This window comes from Mirounga angustirostris, unplaced genomic scaffold (assembly GCF_029215605.1).
Source record: "Mirounga angustirostris isolate CCGP_5_RB_7025 unplaced genomic scaffold, mMirAng1.0.hap1 SCAF_13, whole genome shotgun sequence".
Lineage (NCBI taxonomy): Eukaryota > Metazoa > Chordata > Mammalia > Carnivora > Phocidae > Mirounga > Mirounga angustirostris.
Genome location: NW_026991721.1, coordinates 73,864,442 through 73,884,737, shown reverse-complemented (window position 1 = coordinate 73,884,737; position 20,296 = coordinate 73,864,442). Strand labels below are relative to the sequence as shown.

The following is a 20,296-nucleotide window of genomic DNA, read 5'->3' as shown; positions in this document are numbered from 1 at the left end:
CTTTCCATACGTTAAAACATGCTTCCAGCTTCCTATGAATGTAAATCAACCTCACACACTGCCACTTACCTTTGGCAAACAGCTTTGGTCATCACACACCTGATTTACCAATGGTTTTCTAGCATCCTTGAGACCATTCTGGAAGATATATTTTCCATCAGTAGTCCAGTTGGAAAACTTGAAAGTATAGACAAGCTGCAGGGTTTTTTCAGCAGGCTGCCTGGACTCTGATCCCCAAGGCCTAGAAGAATGTATAATGCATAGTAGATGCTCAATAAAAATTTGTTGAATAAATGAATCAGGTAGAGTGAAGATAATAATTCTAAAGACATAGCTTAATTATTGGCAGAACTTCATTAGAAGAATACAGATGTGCTTTCATTGGCCTGGCAGTCCTGTGCTGGATGAAAAGAAGGATCAAGAAGCTTTAACCATGGGCGCCTGGGTGGCTCAGTTGGTTAAGCGACTGCCTTCGGCTCAGGTCATGGTCCTGGAGTCCCAGGATCGAGTCCCACATCGGGCTCTCTGCTCAGCAGGGAGTCTGCTTCTCCCTCTGACCCTCCTCCCTCTCCTGCTCTCTGTCTCTCATTCTCTCTCTCTCAAATAAATAAATAAAATCTTTAAAAAAAAATTTAAAAAAAAAGAAGCTTTAACCATATCTCAGCACTGGCATACTACTCTAACTCAGTGGCTTACCTAATACTATAACTGGACTTTAAACTCTTAAATACACACACACACACACACACATGCAAATGTGAAAAACTGTAAGTGCGTATTAAATGTAAATTCATATTAAATCCCAGGAGGATAGGATCAGAAGCCTATTTTGTAGGTTAGCATCAAATACTGTAATTTTATTGATAGAAAGAGAAAATACACACACACACACACATAAAATGAAAGATCATTCAAGTTCATGACTTGAACCAATCATATGGCTGTTATTAGCTGCCAAATCAGCCTTTAACTCCAGTTTCTCTAGAAAACTGGGTTTTCTGTCATAAAAGACTGCATCAGTGGAAATGGCCTAAATCATTCACAATCTCTCTCTCTCTCTCTCTCACACACACACACACACACACACACACACAGACACTCATCTACAGGCTGAGGATGTGCCATTTTTAGTATGGTCTCCATGAGCTTTAAGGAGACCATGTGTGTTGAAATAGAACCAGACTGATTTCTATAAGGCCACATTCTACATGGGCTGAATGGAAGGCAAAGAGTGAGGCTGAATATGGAAATCAAACCCAACGCAGCAGAGCATATTTTTCTTTCAAAATATTTTATGTACTGAAGTTTGCACAACATCTTGGCAATGACAGCAAGCCTGTGTAAGGAGGTGTTTCATGTTTCATAGCGAACATAAGGGCAAAAAAATGTAGCACCAGCCAAATATTACTTCAATCATGCAATGAAAGAATGTGCATGGTAGAGTACATGGTAAGGCCCACGGGCCAGAAGCTACAAGGCTTAAAAATCTTGTACAGAATTCCAAAAGAGAGCTTATCTCTTATTTTTATATCTTTTGGTATTGTGAAGGGATGAAACTAAATTTAGCTCCGTCCATCTGTTTGATTAGAGAAAGAGATGTAGTTGCATTTTCTTGGTAGGCAGATCTTTTCTAAATCTTAGAGGAGGCTCGTTTTCCAGATTTCCCTGGAAATTAAGTTGAAGTTCACCAATTTTGCCAACACTAAGCATTCTGCCCACCTCTTTGTCTTTATTTTTCCCCTTTCTAAATAATTTTTTAATCTCTAGAAGAAAACAGAAAACTGCCTAGCATATTGTAGATATTCAGTAAAATTTATCGGAATTCATGAGTGGACGGATGGATGCACAGGTGACTAGATTAGGCATTAGAAGATCTGGATTTTAATCAGAAAGCACTAGTAGGTATCATACCACCTGATGGAAATTGTTAGGCTTTGCTTTTTCCTGCAGCAACTTTGAGTGAGGATGTCCATGGGGTATGTGATGTGTGCCTCTTAGATTCCCAGATGAAGGATAAGCCAGAGATCTTATCTTCAAGTGCCTACATGAGCCAGGCAAGTGATAGAAATGAGGGAAATGGGCAGATATAATAAAATAAGAAATAGTGGGGACTGTGGCCCACTGGAGGGCACAACTTGTGTTTAAAATACGATGGGGGCATGGGGTGTGCTCAGAGCAGGGAACCTGAAGAAATGGTCCCTCTGTTTATAACACACCCAACAGGAATCTGGGTTCACTGTGACAAGGGGCACAAAACATGTGGCCTTCCTATGAACAGACACCTTACATGTGTCCCAACCTGCACCTCCACATAGCTTCTGGATAGGACCAGCAGCCTAAGGCTTTGTAGGCCTCAATCCTGGAGGCGGAAGCCCTGGGAGTGAGTGTGGGAGTGAGACATGGGGCCCACCCCCACCCCGCAGGAACTGAGCTGCAGCACTGGGGCTGGGAAGGCACCACCTGGGAGCCACTGGTACAACAGGTCTTCCTGGCTGGACGCAAACGTTTGTCATCCTCCCGCACTGAGGTACCTGGAATACAAGAAGATCCCCAATAGCAGCCCAGTGGAGTATGAATTCCTCTAGGGTCTGAGATCCTTCCACAAGACCAGCAAGATGGGTGTGCTGAGATTCATCACCCAGCATCAGAACCGAGACCCTGGGAAGGGAAAGCTCATTTCTTGGAGGCTGTGGATGATGCATTCAAGATGATGGGTGTGGATATGGCTGAGGAACATGCCAGGGCCCAGATGAGGGCCCAGATGGACATCGGGGATGAAGCACTGATTGGACGGTGGAGCTGGGATGACACACAGGTGGAGCTTCTGATGTGGTATGAGGATGGAGATTTTAGCAATCGCTGGGCCAGGGTTCCCTTGGCTTTCTGGGCTACATACCATCAGTACATTCTGAATGGCAACCGTGCCAACTGGAGAGGCACCGGGAGAGCTGGCTTCAGCCGTGGCTCCAGTGGGGGGGGCAGCACCACATTCTCGATGGGCCCAGCACCAGCTCCATCGTCCCCGCCAGAAATGCCGCCAGAGCGAGTGCCAACTTCTCCCAGATCCAACAGTGCTGATGACCTGCAGCAGTCACTCACCAAGTCAGGGTGCCTCCTTGGACTCCTTCTTATAACACAGCACTAGGGGCACCTTCTACCTGCCTATCCAAGGTGGCACGCATGAGGAAGCTGTCTTCAGCCTTCCTGCTTTCATTGTGTGCTTTTGTCCTGTTGTCATGTTTTTGGTATCCGTGCTACATTAAAGCTGCAAACTTAAGAAAACAAAAAATAAATAAAATAATATATGGGAGCTAAACACACCGCATCTGCAATCCAAATACACTTACGGCATAAGCTTCTTCACAAACATAATTGTTTCTAGAACATCTCTGCCATATGCAAAATAATAAAGGAAGAAAGAAGAAAAATAGTAATTGCTAAAATGTAATCGAGTACCTACAAAGTGCTTGGAACTGTTCAAAATTTCATCTGGTTTAATTTTATGTCATTAATATAATTACTTCTGTTTTACAAGTGAAGAAATTAATTCACAATACTTAGTAAGTGTATTTTGACTGCTCTATTAATAAATAATTGGATGTTAAGAAATAAAAACTAGCACAGAAAAAAACAATGTATCAGGGCCCTGAGCCAAACCCCTCACCCGGATGAAGGAAGCACCCTCCAAAAGAGCTTCCATCAGAGAATGGCTCTCAGTTCCTCTTCCGACATCTCCAGGTAGGAGGATGAAGGTCATCCCCCGAGTCCATCAGTAGCTCACTCTCCGCAATGTAACTGAGACCTCGGCATTCTGATAAGAGTCGACACAGAAGAGCTCTGTGCCATCTGCAAGGCCCGTCTCCCTTGCTTCACAGTCAACAAACAAAACAGACTCCTTCTCCTGTGTGTGGATATAACGCTAACAATTATGAGCAGCCGGCACTTATTAAGTGCTAACTCTGTGCTTAGTATTTTTGGCATTGTAGCATCTCCTCTCATTCTCACAAGGATCCCATGAAGTCAGTACTGTTCTTGTGTCCATTTTACAGATAAGAACATTGAAGCTCATGGAGGTAAATTAACTTCTCCCAGATCACACAGCCAACAAGTGCCAGAACTGGGATATGAATTCCAGCAGGCTCATCTGCAGAGCTCATGATCTTGTGACCATGCAAAAAAGACTGAGAAGCAAAATGCATTGAGTTTTTGTGTATGTTTGTCAACCAGTTTCTTAAAACATGAAATCCTCTTTTCACACACAGTCTTGCACTAAACTTCAAATTATTATATCCTAGAAAAGAGCAGTTGGTTTCTATTCTGGTTGAGGGTGGAGAGTGAAGGGCCAACCACTGCCTCCACTATATTCTCTCACCTTGATTTCCTCTAGCATCACTGCTGGTCATCTTTACTCTTGTCTGATGCCCCTCCTCCTGCCCCCCGTTTCTCCCTGTTGCGGGCTCTGCTTTGCTCTCATTCGTCTGGGCGGACCAAAGATTCAACACTCAGTCCTCCAGGTACTCCCTTCTCTACCTGCCCTCAAGAGCGCTCGACACACAGATCATCCACTGCCATTGTGTTAATGACTCTCACGCGCTTGTCTCCAGGTCCATATCCCTAGTGGCTTGTAGGATATGTGGAGTGAACATTTTCCCCCAAGAACCAAGATGGATTTAACTCTGAGAGAACTGACTGGGCATTGTGTGCAGAGGTGTCAGAGGATGGTTATTTAAAACTGCACGGAGGATGTGTCTGCCTCAGAGATGGCTCCCGTTATTTTTAGGTAACTGGTGAGGAGGACCGCCCCCTCCCAGACCCCACAGCCTGCCCTTCTCCGCACCACACTCCCTTCCACGTGCCTGACTGAGGGTGCTCACCCATGCAGAGGGTGTTCAATCAACACGTGCTCCTTGGGCAGGTGGGTCTGCACAGTTTAGAAGCATGAGCACCTTTTTCCTCAACATGTCTCATCCTAGCTGAGAGACAACAGGTACAGTGATTGAGAAGGAATTCTGAAGTCAGACAGACCTGGCTTCAGATCTTCCTCAACTACTTGTGTGATCTCTCAGCTCGGGTTTCTCATCTGCAAAATTAGGACGATAATATTAGTTCTTGCTCATTGTTTCGTTGGGAGGATTAAATGTGGTTAGTCACGTAACATATTGAGGACAGGGCCTGGCCTGTAATAAGGCTAAGTGCCTGGTCATCTTTAGGATTATTTTGTATCCCTTTGCTTTTGAGGTCGTTGGTGAGCTCTGTAGCCCCAAGAATTACTAAAGCAAGGCCACATTTCCTACTTGTCCAGGCTGTGGACTTTTTTTTTAAGCATAGTACATAACTAAAGAAAAAGAAAGAGATAAAAGGGAAGAGATTTTCCACAAACGGAGTATATACAACTGCTCATCAGGCATCATGAGAGTTGCTTTATCTTTTTAATCTCTTGTAACTTCACACAGTCCAGATGGGGAATGAAAGTTGGATTGTATTGCTCCTGCATTCCAGTGTTTCTCAAAGAGCATACTCTGGACCAATGAGTATTAGAATTTCCTGACCAGGGACCCAGTCTATAGCCCCGGAATTTCTGGAGCAAGTCCAGAGCACCTGTCTCCCCAGTGAATATCATCAAAGTGTGAGGACCTTTGACTTAGTACTTGTATCATATCTAAGACTTGATCCTGTATTTTCTTGTATTTTTTACATGTAAGCATGTCATTTCTTCCTTAATTAGATACATTCTTCAAGGTGGGAAGAGTTCTTGTAACCCCAACTGTGTACAGCTAGAGTTTTCTAAAGTTCTTGTAACTCCAACAGTGTCCAAGCCTGAACATGGCATTGGGAATTCATGAAAACGTTTGGCTAGGTTTAGCTTTCTGCCCTGCAGGGTCAATGCCTTAAGACTGGTAGAGACCTTGGGGCCCTGGGTGGCTCAGTCGTTAAGCATCTGCCTTCAGCTCAGGTCATGATCCCAGGGTCCTGGGATCGAGCCCCACATCAGGCTCCCTGCTCGGCAGGAAGCCTGCTTCTCCCTCTCCCACTCCCCCTACTTGTGTTCCCCTCTCTCACTGTCTCTCTCTGTCAAAAAAAAAAAAAAAAAAAAAAGATTGGTAGAGACCTTGAGTTAGAATGGCAGTTCACCAATACCCAGTATTACTACGATACAATGTTGAGTTTTTAATCTATGCTTTCTCATTGTCGGTTGGGTGTGCTTTTACTGATTGATACACTGAAATTCCCGACTTCCTGACCAGGGAGGAAAATTGACAAGTCTCTTAAAAGTAAAATCCCTTCTAGGTTTCAGAGTGTTTGTAAAACAGAAACTCACAGGTCTTCCGTCTTATCACAGAAAGCTGGGCCCCTCCTGACCAAAATGGTTATTCAACTTTTGAACATATGCCTTAAAACATAATTTTCGTTGCAGGATCAGCAATGATCTGTGCTAGCTTTAAGGAAAAGGAAGAACTTGTTACTTTATGATGTGTTTGTTCCTGAGCAATTGAGAGATTTGCCATATGTTTTTATGGTCGTTTTCTTTAAGGTTCCATAAACGCCTTCTGGAATGTGGAGGTTCCACCATCAGAGTCATATGGGAGCTTTTCTAGTGCCCTAATGTAATTAACCCAGCTGCTTTGTTTGCTGTAATACGCATTGATTTCTCCTACATTTGAAAGGCAGTTCTCTGATCTCCAACCCATTTAACCATGTTTGATCTCAACAAGATGAAAAATGTTCGGAATCTAAGCTTATGATCTTTGTGCCACATTTTTCTTCTTTTAATTACAGTAGCTTCCCCCTCTTACCCCTTCTCTCCTTTAGGATCAACACTCTGTGGTAGGCCAGAACACAGGCCCCAGTCCAAGTCCCAACCCCTGCTCAAATCCAAACACCGGAAGTGGTTACATGAACTCCCAGCCATCACTGTTGAATCAGCAATTGATGGGAAAGAAACAGACTCTACAGAGGCAGATCATGGAGCAGAAACAGCAGCTTCTCCTCCAGCAGCAGATGCTGGTTGATGCGGTAAAACTTTCTCCTAATTTCTACTACACGTACCTATTGGCCTAACAGAGGGAATTCATTATTTCCCCTTTCTGGTCACTGCCCTTTTCTCTGTGCCTGCTTAGGTGAGAGCAACAAGAGTATCCTGGCTATAAGAGAAGCTAATTCTATACCTAAGTTAAAGTGCTGCAGGGAAAAAAAAAAAAAACACTTGATTTACCAGCTGCTGGACAGTTGGAATGCATGGCACCCCACCTAACTAGCCCTGCCCAGCCCAGGAATGTTAAGAACCACCAGCATGGGTGTTTGAATCAGGCAAAAGGAGCCATTTTGGGGCTATAGCCCCGAGGGGCAGAAATTGTGGACAAAACTTTAATCGACTTGAATCCAAACTGATTTTAGAGATAAAAGGAGTTTCTAAAACAGTTGTAAAAGCCAGCATGGGGTTTCAAAACTGAAGATTTGACTTCCAAAATAAAGCATCTCAGAAGGGGGGGTGTTTTTAAAGGAAACAGGATATATTTCCAACTTTCACCATAGTTAACTGGCCTTAAAGAAAGGCAAGATGGTTATTTCCCCATCAGGACCCGAGCATTAGCCCTTCGTCACTGTTACTTGCTCTCCCTTCCGCGTCCTCAGACGTACACTTGGGCACGGGTTCAAACCCCCCTGCCTCCGAACACCAAGCCCCATCTCCAAGTTTCATTCTCTCCCTTTAGACAGTTTGGCCAAATGAAAGACAAAAGGGGCAAAGTTAACCGTCTCCAAGTTGATAGAGTCAAGGTACACAGAGATGTGAAAAACAAAACAAAACCAAAATGTTTATACTCAAGGAGCTTTGTAGTAAAAGTCAGAAATCTAGGATGTGGTAAGTGCTACCATTCATTCGGTAAATATTAGTGAATTTACACTGAGAAAATGGCTATAAATAAAATAGACCATGTCTTTGTCCTTAAGGAGCTTAGAGCCCACAGGGATGTGAAATACAGGTGATTGGAAGGCAGGTGATTAAATGCTGTGATGTAGTGAGTACTGGAAATGGTTTCAGAGAGGAAGTTACGTCTACTGAAGATCTGAAGGTGAAGTAGGTGATGGGAGAAAGAGGAGGGGGATGTTCAGGCCGGAAGAACCATCATATTCAAAGACTCAGAGACAATAATGTATAATGGTGTAGTGGATGGAAGTAGAGGTTAAGGAAGTAATAGGCAAGGAGGCCAGAGATGAGAGGCCAGAGGGTAGAGCTTGATAAATTCACCCTGTCTGAAAAGCAAGGGAGAGGACTTTAAGGATTTGAAACAAGGAAGCGCTAAACTCAGATTTGCATTACAATAAAAGTATGAACAGAGGAGGAGAAAAGGTAATGGAGGAAAGATAACATCCAGCCTGGAGAGATTAAAGTCTCCCAGAAGAGGTAAAATTTGACTTTGACTTTGACCTTGAAGACTGTTGGATTCTGATGGATAGACTAGGTGAGGAGGGGCCAGACAACAAAAGGTACAGCCCAGGTGTATATTTGTTGATGGGCTTGAGATTATATTCTAAAATATTTAATACAAGATGAAAAGTGTAAATAGTAACATAATCATTATTTTTGAGGAATGACAAATGGAGTAAGTTTGGAGTCTAGAGCAGGAGAGAAGATATAGTGAGGGATGAATAAGGAATAGGGAGCAAAAAATGTACAGGTGACCTTGAGTGCTGCCCTGAGGTATCAGGTACGGGGGTGCCACGGACTGGATCACAAAGTGACACAACCGATTTCTTCTCCAAATCTTCTGTAAGTTTTGGAAACTCCGGCTGTCCCACCAACTCCCTCCCTTTTTTTGATCTTCATCATCTAAATAGCTCAAAAACAAGGGCGCTAGGAGAGAAAAATATGCAATCTCCGATTGACTCTCATTGCTCCCATCAGTACTTCTACTGTGTTGAATTATAACATGCAGCGGTCACATTTCTGGATTTTCAGCTCTGATTAAAAGGCAAGGAAACGTGCCCCAAGGGTCGTGTCCTGGCACGGGCCGGACTCTCGCTGGGCCCCAGTTGAGTCACCCCTGGGACAGGTGCAAAGGGCAGTGGCATAAACTGTGAGAGATGAATGAGAAATGGGACTGCTGTTTTTGTGCTTTTTACAAACCACTCACATTGCTCTTTGTTTGGACGCCATTGAGGGTGACTGTGCTTTTTAGCACATCCAGGAAGAAACAGTCTTTGATCTGGCTTTACATTAGCATATGCTAATGTAGTCATTTCCAATCAGTTGGCAAGGCCAGAAAGGCGCCTGAATTGGGACATTTTCTCACGAAAGTGCGTTATCCTTACTCCCCGTTATTCTCCCGCCAATGAAGCCCAATGAGGAAAGATGAGTCGTGCGTAACACGATGGGCGTCATGATAACCAACACATTTTGTGCACCTTCTGTGTGCCAGCACCACGCCAAGCTTTCACAGAGGTAAAGGACTGGTCCTTACAATCGGAGTTATGAGGGAGGTCCTAGAATTATCTACATTGCACGTTTTGAGATGGCAAAACTGAAGCAGGACCGATAAACGCCACAGAGGTTATTTCTATAGTAGGTTTTCAGGGCCAGGTTTATTGGGTTGAATTACTGGGTCCAAGATGAGACATTAGTTGAGACGTTCAATTTCACCTAGTCTCAGGAATGGCCTGTGAGTTTACGCTTACACAGAAGGGGACTGTCATCCTCTTGCACGGAAGGGGAGTGGGAGCAGCCCGCATTCCGTGTCACAATCGGGTCTTTGCTACCTCTCAGCGTGAAGTGACAACAGGGCCTCTCCATGATAGTCCGTATACCAGGCCATTAAATCTAACTCATGTGCGAGCAAGTAGTTCAAGAAACTCAGGTGTCCAGAGATGTGTTGTTAACCCTTGGAGCTACCTAATTTAGCCCTCAGGGAAATAAAAGGTCAGTAAGTAGATTGAATATACATAAACATAAGTTCAGATTTGAGATCTAGTCTTTAATGGGGAACCAAGAGCCCGATCCTCTCTTCTCTGTTTCTGTCTCTCTCTGTCTCTGTCTCTCTCTCTACACACACACACACCCATGCACAAATCTGTTTTCTTCAGTATAAACAGCAGAAACACCTACTTATATAAGAAAAAATGATAGATGCTTTTGAAAAAGAGAAGAATTCAGAAAGTCCCATGCTTGGCAAAAAAATCAAAACTGTCAGCTTGCACAATAGTTTACAACAGGCATGGTTGAACATCACCACATTTGGGTTCATGGAACATCTCAAGCTGTTTCTTAAACATTTAGGGTTTGGGCAAAACCATAAAGACTTTCACCAACCACTTTTTTCCTTAATTTGTAAACCCATATTTGAAAGAAATGTAATCCATATGTTTCTGATTCATTTACACTTAGCTCATCAAAATTGTGTTTCATCCGAATTACTCGATGCCCCAAAAACCCTGTGAGTCTTTCAAGTTTTTTTCTTAGAAACAAGAATTTGAACTTGGTTTGTTGTTGTTTTAAGGCCTTTTTTTTTTCCTTTATAGTAGATTTGTTCTACTTTGGAAGTTTGGAATTTGATGGGAAACTGAGAAATACATGGTTCAAGTGGGCTCTAAGTTGGCCAGTGCACATTTGGCCTCCATCTAATTTATCCATCTATCTTTACACGGTTTTCTTTTCTATTTATTGACTTCTCTATAATTATATTGTTCTCTGTCTACCGATACCAGTTATGTTTATCTTTGAAAATGGAGGTTGCTTTGGGATGCATACAAAGTTGCAGTAAAGCAATTCTAAAAACTTCCGGATCCACGTTGAGAAAAAAAAAAAGCGGTCCCTGATTGTCCAGATTGATATGACACTCGTGGCCAGGCCATTTTGGTTTTTGTCAGATGAATGAATACCAACCTCAGATGGGATTACTCTGAGACCATGATAAAATGAGACAAAATAAGGCCACTTCATAATTTTATCTAAATACAGACACAAGGTCACTCTGTAACCCACAAAATACCAACCTCTCCTTTTGCTAAATGAGCAATGGCTACTTTACTCAATAATAGAATCAACCTCACTTTGACAGCTTACAACCTAGAACAAATCATTGCTTCCTTAGACCCTCCCTAAATCATCCAATTAACACCCAAATCCTAGGATAGCTTCTTTCTAACGCTCTAGTACTGAGACACCCCATGGTCCCCCATGCCGCAATGAGCAATAAACCCAGCAGTTGTGTTCCTGGTAGTCTTTGGCTAAAGGCGTTGACAATAGAAAAAGAACGTACCCATTTCCTCTCTTAGCTCCCAAACTCACCTCCTCTAGAGATCTAAAGGTGGCAGATTCCAGAAGGAAGAAAAGAAGGGGGCCTGGGAGACTTCTGTGCTTTGAGAATGGGGCACAGAGAAACAGAGAAGCAAGTACTGTATTGTGTGGCAGGGAAAGGGCCAGATTCTTTGACTCAGGATCCGATTTCCATTCTACTGCTCTGATCTTTGGCAAGTTACTTGGCCTAAGGAAGCTTCCATTTCTTCATCTGTTAAGTGGGAATAATCGCACCTATTTCAAGCGTTATTTTAGAGGGGGAAAAATGAGGTAATATGTGTATAAGGCCCCTACCAATACCTGATAGGATATCTCCTGGCATCTCCTCCTATCTAGGGTTGCCAGACTTAACAAATAAAAATATAGAGTTTCCAAGTTACTAGGTGAGAGTCCTGTATTTTCTCTGGTAACCCTACTCCTATGCCTTCCACACTCCATGGGACCAGAATTAAAAAATGGGTACCAAAGCATATCAGGTGTGCTACAAAATAAAACTAGAAACACCATCTCAAAAATCACAGGAATTTAGCTCTCACTGAAATCTAATTGCAAAATAAAGAAAATGAGATTAGCTGTTAGACCCAAAACACACGTTGAGTGTTGAGAGGTAGAAATTATACTTCCACGCAGGAAATTTATTGAAACTGAAAAGACCAGTTTCTGAAGTAACACTAGTAAATAAGGTGTATGATTCGCAACCATGGCTGCAAAATTTTTCTTGCAGTCTTACTTTTTTGAATGACAGTCTATAAATGTTTACAAGTGGGAAAGTAAGCATGCAACCTAATATGATTTCATTTGTGTATTCAAGGAGAAGATTGCTCCACAGGATCAGATAAATAGACATTTGACAAGGCCACCACCAGATTACAAAGACCAAAGAAGAAACACGGGCAATATACAGCCAACTGCTGCTCAGTATTCTGGTGAGTATTCTTAAAAATCAGTTAAAAACGGGGCGCCTGGGTGGCTCAGTAGGTTAAGCATCTAGCCTTTGGCTCAGGTCATGATCTGGAGTCTTGGGATCGAGCCCCGCATTGGGCTTCCTGCTCAGTGGGGAGTCTGTTTCTCCCTCTCCCTTTAGTTCTCCCTCTCCTTCTCCCTCTGCTCCTTGCCCCTGCTCATGCCCTCTCTCTCTCTTGCTGTCTCTCTTTCTAATAAATAAATAAAATCTTTTAAAAATCAGTAAAAATCATAACTGTAGAAGAAAAAAACTGTTCAGTTTTTAACATTTCCTCCTCTCCCCACCTCATAGGGAAATGTAGCATCTGTCTTAGAATCCTGCACTAGCTCCCATTTAACTTGCAGATCAAGACCAAACTTGAGTGGTGTTTAGTCCTTTCATCATTTCTTGCTGATTCTTGTCCTGTCTTCACATATTTCACTGCCCTCCAAATTACCTCTGAGAGTTCAAGAGAGCTTAAATATTTTCTAACTCCTCGGTTCCACCATTGTCCTCCCAGCAAGGTATCCTGACCCAGATCATGTAAGGTAAGCAGACATTCTTCCCTCTTGGAACTTGCATAAAGCCCGATCCTCTTGTCTCCACTTGTCCTCAACGTGGCTGAAAGACACGATGGAGGTTCATTTGGAACATGGCTTCTTACACCATGGCCTATCAGTGGGTTCAGAGGAAGCTAGGAGCCTTGGAAATATTATACAAAATTCAAGGTGGATGTTTGGGCTTTTCTTTTCCCACTCATATAAAAGAGTCTCAAGGATTGCAGTCTCAGGCTGATTAGGTGGCTATACAGTGTTGTCAGGGGTCAAGGCTTCTTTCGTCTTCCTGCTCCACCTTCTTTCACATGGAGTTTCCACCCTAAGGGCTGCCTTGTGGCCACCACACCACCATCCTTCACGTTGTATTCCAGGTAGAAGGATGAAAGAAAGGAAGAGGTAAAATGCCCTCCCAAATGAGTCAGATTCTCTTTTTAAAAGAGATTTGTTGAGGGGCACCTGGGTGGCTCAGTTGGTTAAACATCTGCCTTTGGCTCAGGTCATGATCTCTGGGTCCTGGGATCAAGTCCCATGTCGGGCTCCCTGCTCAGAGAGTCTGTGCTTCTCCCTCTCCCTCTGCTGCTCCCCCTTCTTGTGCTCTCTCTCTCTCTCAAATAAATAAATAAAAATCTTTAAAAAAAAATAAAATAGGTTTCTTGGACTCTTACCTAGTAACTTCTACTTCTAGCCAAAATTTATTCATCTGGACCCCTCCATCACCAAGGAAGTTTGGGAAATGTGGTTTTTCAGCTTGGCACATTGCTGCAAAATCAAGGATCTGTTTCTAAGGGAGACAGGGAGGTTGGATGCTTGGTAGGCACCTGCAAGTTCCTTTCACAGTGCACATGGGCCTCTTCCTAAGGGAGGGATCCTTGGCATCCAATTGCTGATCCCCAAATGGATAAGAATCAGTACTCTAGAGCATTGTACTTCCCATGTCTTCTGAGAATGAAATAACCAACAAGCACAACACAAACTCTTTTATCATTTTTTACTTTAATCTCAGTGCAGTAATAATCACCTTGCCCAAATTGTTAATATTAGAAATGATGTATGAAAAGTACATGGAACAATTTTTACCACATATTTGGGACTTCTAAATATTAACTGTGATTACTATTTTGTGACCTTTATGGAAATTCTATTGTGGTTGTTTAAAACTATTGCTCTCCTCTTAAAAACCTTCTCAGGGCATATTGTCAAAATAGAGGGCACCTAGAGGGAATGATTTTTAAAACCTCTAAATTTTTTCTCATAGCACTTTCATAGTGTCCATTCCCTTCTCGTGAAACCCTTAGATACCAAGATGCTGTTGCTTACCCTCATTGGCTGTCTGTCCACTCTTTACTGTTCCAGCATCTCATACCTACTCTGATCCCTCTTTATCAAACTCTTCCTGCCCTCCCAGTGCAGGGCTTTGTGCTCAGTCTGGACCACAGGGAGATACAAGAGACTGTTCCTGCCTTCAAGGGGTCTGTAGTCTAGTGGGAGACATTTTAAAACAAATAGCAAGGACTTCAGCCCTTCAGGCTGTGTGCCATGCTAGCTATCCCCAAACAGTTCTGGGGTTCCCTAGAGCTACAACCACAGCCATGTTCTTCTCCTACAGTAATGTTCTGATATTTCTGTATGTGTCTAATTCTCCTTCCTTAGCATTTCTGATTCTCTGGGTCTCCCTGCATCTGTGCAGGGAGGGTACTTTAAAAGAGTATCTTTCTCCAAGTTACATATTTGCTTCAATCTCTCATTTACTCATTCATTCATTCAATATGAATCAAATACCTACTTTGCACCATCCACTAGACTTTAGGACAGTGAACCAAACAGGCAAAAATGCTTTCCCCCATGGAACTTAATCATCCACCAGACACTTACTTTTATCTTTCTGACATTCCATTTTTGCTTCTCAAGATGTCTTCCCATGATGACTTTCACCTCCCCGAGTCAGGAAGATTTTAACGTGTTGACTAATCACTATCTGATATGTGATGCGCCTCCCTATCCGGCAGCCTGTGATTCATGGTTCCTCTTTGAGGTTCCGTGGATTTCCCAATATAAAAGCTAAGTGCTAAGTGAAAACTTCAAAGAGCAAATCCTGCTGGAAAGAGCAGGCTGGAGTATCAGGTGAAGCTCAGTGAAGGAGCTTAGACTTTGGCCTGAACTTTGAAGGAAAAGTAGGGTTCGGGGAGTTAAGAAGGGCATCATATGAGAGGGAAATAGCATGAGCACAGGTGGCTCATGGTATGTGGATAACAATGCAATAGTAACTATACCTCCTGGAGCAGAGGGCTTTCTACATGGAAATCATCACTGGAGCATGGACACTTTGAATTCTAGATGTTTAAAGAGATGGGTATTTTCCCTTTGGACACTTGGGGGCCACTCATGGAAGCTTCTTGAATGGGGACGATGCGGATGAATAACTGGACATGATTTTCATGGCCATAGGTGTGGAATATTAATCTAGCAGCCGTATATAGGATTAATCCACACTTTCTTATTTGGACCCTGAGGTAACCAGTAGCCTGGATTTCACAACAGCTGGTTAATCAAGGTTCTAGTCTTTGGTCTTGGAACAGAGTAAAGCTAATTCAAAATGAAAGAAAGATTGACTATCACCTCCCCTCAATGACTCCAGAAGAGGAATAAAGTAAAACCTAAAAACCAGAGCCATTTTATCATAGGCTTTTTCTGTATAATATGTAAACTCTTGACCAAGGGATGACCTAGGTGATACTTCCCTCCAAAAGCTGTCTTACTCCTTTTACATAAGATGCTGTGATGATTATTTCTCTTTATTTGTTCTTACACCTTACAACAGTTTCAGAGTGGATAAGTTATTGCAAATTGCTATAAAAGAGGAGATAACCTATGGTTGTAAACTAACATAATTATCTTCTTTTTCTCAGGTGGCTCATCAGCTGTGAGTTTAAACTCTAACCAGGCTTTGGCAAACCCAGTTTCAACACACACCATTTTGACTTCGAATTCCAGCCTCATGTCTACTTCGCATGGGACGAGAATGCCATCGTTACCCACAGCAGTTCAGAATATGGGGATGTATGGAAATCTGCCTTGCAGTCAACCTGGCACGTACAGCGTCACTTCAGGAGTGAATCAGCTGACCCAGCAGAGAAACCCAAACCAACTGATAGCAAATCAGAACACCCCTCTGATGCCACGGCCACCTACCTTAGGGGCAAGTAATAATAATAATAACGTGGCCACTTTTGGAGCTGGACCTGTTAGCAATTCGCAGCAGGTGAGACCAAATTTAACCCACAGCATGGCAAACATGCCAGCGCAGAGAACGTCGAATGTAATGATCACATCCAGCACAACAGCACCAAACTGGGCCTCTCAAGAAGCGACAACCAAACAACAGGAAGCCCTGAAGTCCACGGCCACCCGCTTCCCCACAGGTGCACCTGCAGCCTATACTCCAAACCAGTCTCTACAACAGGCAGTGAGCAGCCAACAGTTTTCGCAGAGGCCAGTGGCTCCTCCTAACCAGCTCACACCAGCAGTGCAGATGAGACCCATGAACCAGATGAGCCAAACATTAAATGGACAGACCATGGGTCCACTCAGAAGTCTGAACCTCAGACCCAATCAGCTCAGCACACAAATTTTGCCTAATTTGAACCAGTCAGGAACAGGGTTGAGTCAGTCGAGGACAGGCCTGAGCCAGCCGTCATCCCTGACCCCGGGTAGTTTCCCTTCACCCAACCAAAGTTCCAGGGCTTTTCAAGGAACTGACCATGGCAGTGACTTAGCTTTTGACTTTCTCAACCAACAGACCGATAACATGGGCCCTGCCCTGAACAGCGATGCTGATTTCATTGATTCTTTATTGAAGACAGAGCCTGGTAATGACGACTGGATGAAAGACATCAATCTTGATGAGATCTTGGGGAACAACTCCTAAAGGAGAAGAGGGAGACAATTAATAAACTCCACGCACTAAAAGGCAGTATTTCACAAGGACTCTGTAAAGGCCAAACTCTTGACTTTTAGTTGGACTATGTGAAGATACCTTGGCTTACACGTGGAAGCAGAAAGTTAACTGCAGTGCTTGGTTCAAATGTTTGTTTTAAGTCTCAAACCTGAAAGTAAAATCTTGGGATCACCTTTCCCTGTCTAAACTCCAGGACACAGTATCCAGTTTTCCCAAACAGAACTGTGATGTTGATGTGTAATTAGTTGTGTAAAATAGGCTTCCCAAGCTCCTTTCCTCCCTGAAAGAAAAGTAATAGAGCTTGTCGCTTGCTAAATCCCATGTCATATGGAGATTCTAGTTCCCAGCAACAAGCAACAAATTCCTTCATTTGCTCTAATAGATAATAAGTGTGGTTTAATCTTCCCACTCTTGTCTTTTCATTTAGTTTTCCTAAAACATCCAGGGTAGATTAAAATGTTATAGGTTTGTTTGGAGTAACCAAACAGTGCCCCAAGTAGAGGAAAGCCAGAGAAGCTAGAGAACATCCAATGGATTATAGAGTTTCTTCCCCAGATTCACCTCTCACTTGGTCAGTTTTCCCACATACGCCGTACTTCCGCAACATGCCGTGTCTAGTGATGAAACAAGATTGCAGAGCTCTCCAACTTTATTTGGGCTTCCACAACCAATTCCTGAATCCATTTCCAAGTCTTAGATAAAAATCACAACTTGTCCTAATCATACTGAAATATTGGTGCATACCTGTCTGCATCAGATTTCACTATTTCAAAAAGAAAACATCCCGTGGCCCATGGCTACAAAGGAGATTTATCTAGCCACAAATAACCTGGGGTGTTGCTTATTGTGATCATGCCTGCTGGTTAGTTCCCATGCTGAGTGAAATTGAGCCCTGTCTTCCCTGCTTATTTTGATGACCAGAGACTGACTTGTAAGAAAACGGAGATAAGAAGGTATCTTGTTTTGATTGGAGATAAGAAACAGAAGATCAGGACAAGAAATGGTGGGTATGGTTGGGTACAAATCTATTTCACAGGGTTTGAAGGAAAACATAATTGAGAGAGAAAACAATCTGTCCTGATTTGGGCATATTTTGGGTGAACAGCTAAAGAGAATGTGATCTGTTCTCCAGTAGCAATGTATTCATTCTTGGCTCCCTGATATGATACATCTTCACCATATGCTAGACAGACCCTGCATATCCAGGTTTTCTCCCTCAGAGATACAGAGGTACAGAGCACTGTATCAAAGAAAGAATTTTTGTTGAGTCATGTCACCTCAGCGCCCACACACAGATCAGCTATAAAATGGGGAGGACATGTGCTGATTTGGAATGGATGCAAAATATCACTATCATTTTCCTCATTACAGAAGAATATAGGTTATCTTCAACCTTTTTAGTTATATGCCCACGTATTCAATTATCAGATGTAATTTAACTGGACTTGTTTAATAAATAAGTCTTTGGATATCTGTTCTAAAAAAGATCATATTTTGAAAGTTCTGCAAAGCCCTCTCTCAGTCTTTAAAAAAATCTAGAAGAACACTCTTTCTTTTACACAATACCAACGTCACTGGCCAGAATCTTTTCTGTGCTAAGTTGTAAATATGAATAAATGACTTGTTTTGTAAACTTTTGTAAAGAATATTTTGGTAGAAATACTCAAAACATATTCTTTGGGTTATATTTATACATATGTGAAATAAATATACTATCAAAAGGTTATATTTTATACAAAAAGTAAATTGTTACCTTTTGTATGCTAATATACAAAGTTTTGTATAATATGATGGTTTATTTTTAGCTCTACACTTAAACCGTAAGAGGTCAAGTGGGAACTTTTGAAAACTATCAAGAGGCTTGTTAGACAAATTTATATTCTGAAACCTCAAGAAGAAAGCATTCCAGGTTTCAATTTTTTCTTTTTTTTTTTCTGCTGCCGAATTATTTTTTAAACCCATAGTTCTTCTGTCTTATTTGATCCTACTGCTGTGCACATTGTATTGGTTCTTGTTGCATGTGGTCTACTGTGTGTTTTCCCATTTTATAGAACAGTGTTTCTCCATGCAAAAAAGGAAAAAAAATATGTACATATAAACACTTTTATTTTATGACTCCTCCATGTTACTGTATGTATCTGCCAGTACTTCCCAATTACACTCCTGTGATTCAGCTTATTTTTACCCTAACATAAATAGTATGTTTTGTAGTAGCTACCAAATTTAAGAGATAAAGCAATCAGAATGTTTGGATTTTCTTCTATCTTAATGTGAATTTCATAATTAATGTCTATTTATTCAGCTATTCATTAAAATACAGGATTCTTTGGAAAAAAATGGTGTAGTCTATAGTTTCTGTTTTTTGGCAACCTATGACCAAAGATGATGTAATTTTCCTGAAAGCTGAGATGATGACAATTTGATAGACAGAATGTAGCCAAAACTTGAAGATTTACAATGTAAAAGCTATTGGAATCCAATCTCCCATTTATAAAGATACCGGACTACTTAATTGTTGGCATTGTTTATCATTCTAACATATTAAACAGGAGGTAGAAGTCATTTTTCTTTTTTTTTTTTTTTGATTCAAAGACTAGAAAGCAGTTTAAGCAAATAATTCATTCTTGGCTTTGTGTTAAGCCCAATGAAGATAAATAACCTTGCTCTAAGTGAATGCACTAATATTACTTGCATTACTGTAACTGTACCCATAACTGTAAAGATTTCAACTTGTAAAACAAGTATTTTGTATTGTGTGTAATTTCATGTGTTAAAAAATAGTTTCAAAAAATTCGGAAGTGGTTCTCTTGTATGAAATCATACTTTCAGTCACCAACAATATTGTTGCTATATCACAGAAAGTTCTGAGAACTATTAATAGCAATGGGCAGATTCAGTCTCTGGGAAGCTTCTAGTGAAATGCTGTCTTGTCTCCTTTCAGTGTTCTTTAGTTCACTTAGAAGGTTTGTATTAAGATCCTATATGCACAGCACCACTAAATACCGAAGAAACACATTCTCAGGCATGGTGGGCCTTTGCCTAGGCACGTGTTCAGGCCAAGTCTGAGTGAACACCAGGCCAGGTAAACACAGCTTCACTGAGCGTATTTACACATTCTTTCTTGAGGGTCAAAGAGGTTAAGAAAAAGGTGGGAGGAGGCAGTGGGAACCTTTCTCACCAATGTTCTTGCTCCCCTGTTGAAGTATGTTGCTGGGATTCCATTGTCCCTTCCCTCTCTGCCAGAAAGATGTGTGGCATTATCCTCTTTATTCATGTTATTAATGGAGCAATAATAAAATTGACATTCTATGTGGTCCCTGTCCAATGACTCTGGGAAGTTCGATAGTAAACAAAGTCAACATCAATAAAAATAAAGAAAATACACACAAATTAAGAGAAAGAAATGTGTAATTCTAAAATTGCCTATGAATCCCCGGTTGCACCCACGGAAGCAGACTTGAAAGAAGAGATGAGAGAGTAAAAGCAAGTACGAATAAACCAGGAGCTTTGCTTCTTCCCATGCTGTGGTTGCCAAAGGCAGTTCAAAT

At 42.0% G+C, this 20,296-nt stretch overlaps 1 protein-coding gene and 1 non-coding gene across 3 annotated transcripts in view; both read left to right on the top strand.

The window, feature by feature from the left end:
• The window catches only part of MAML2 (mastermind like transcriptional coactivator 2), a 340,696-nt gene extending 321,154 nt beyond the window's left edge, over window positions 1–19,542 (top strand). Inside the window, exons 3-5 of one of the 2 annotated variants that reach the window (XM_045894658.3) lie at window positions 6,811–7,014; window positions 12,105–12,219; window positions 15,700–19,542. In XM_045894658.3, coding sequence (XP_045750614.1) covers window positions 6,811–7,014; window positions 12,105–12,219; window positions 15,700–16,718 — 1,338 coding nt within the window. In that variant the 3' untranslated portion in view covers window positions 16,719–19,542. The remainder of the gene's footprint in view (window positions 1–6,810; window positions 7,015–12,104; window positions 12,220–15,699) is intronic. The other variant, XM_064577182.1, reaches the window with a different exon arrangement.
• LOC123858139 (small nucleolar RNA SNORA11) lies at window positions 2,162–2,291 on the top strand. Its single transcript, XR_006794095.1, has one exon. It is a non-coding gene; the product is annotated as a small nucleolar RNA SNORA11 (small nucleolar RNA).
• Window positions 19,543–20,296: the final 754 nt, after the last annotated feature.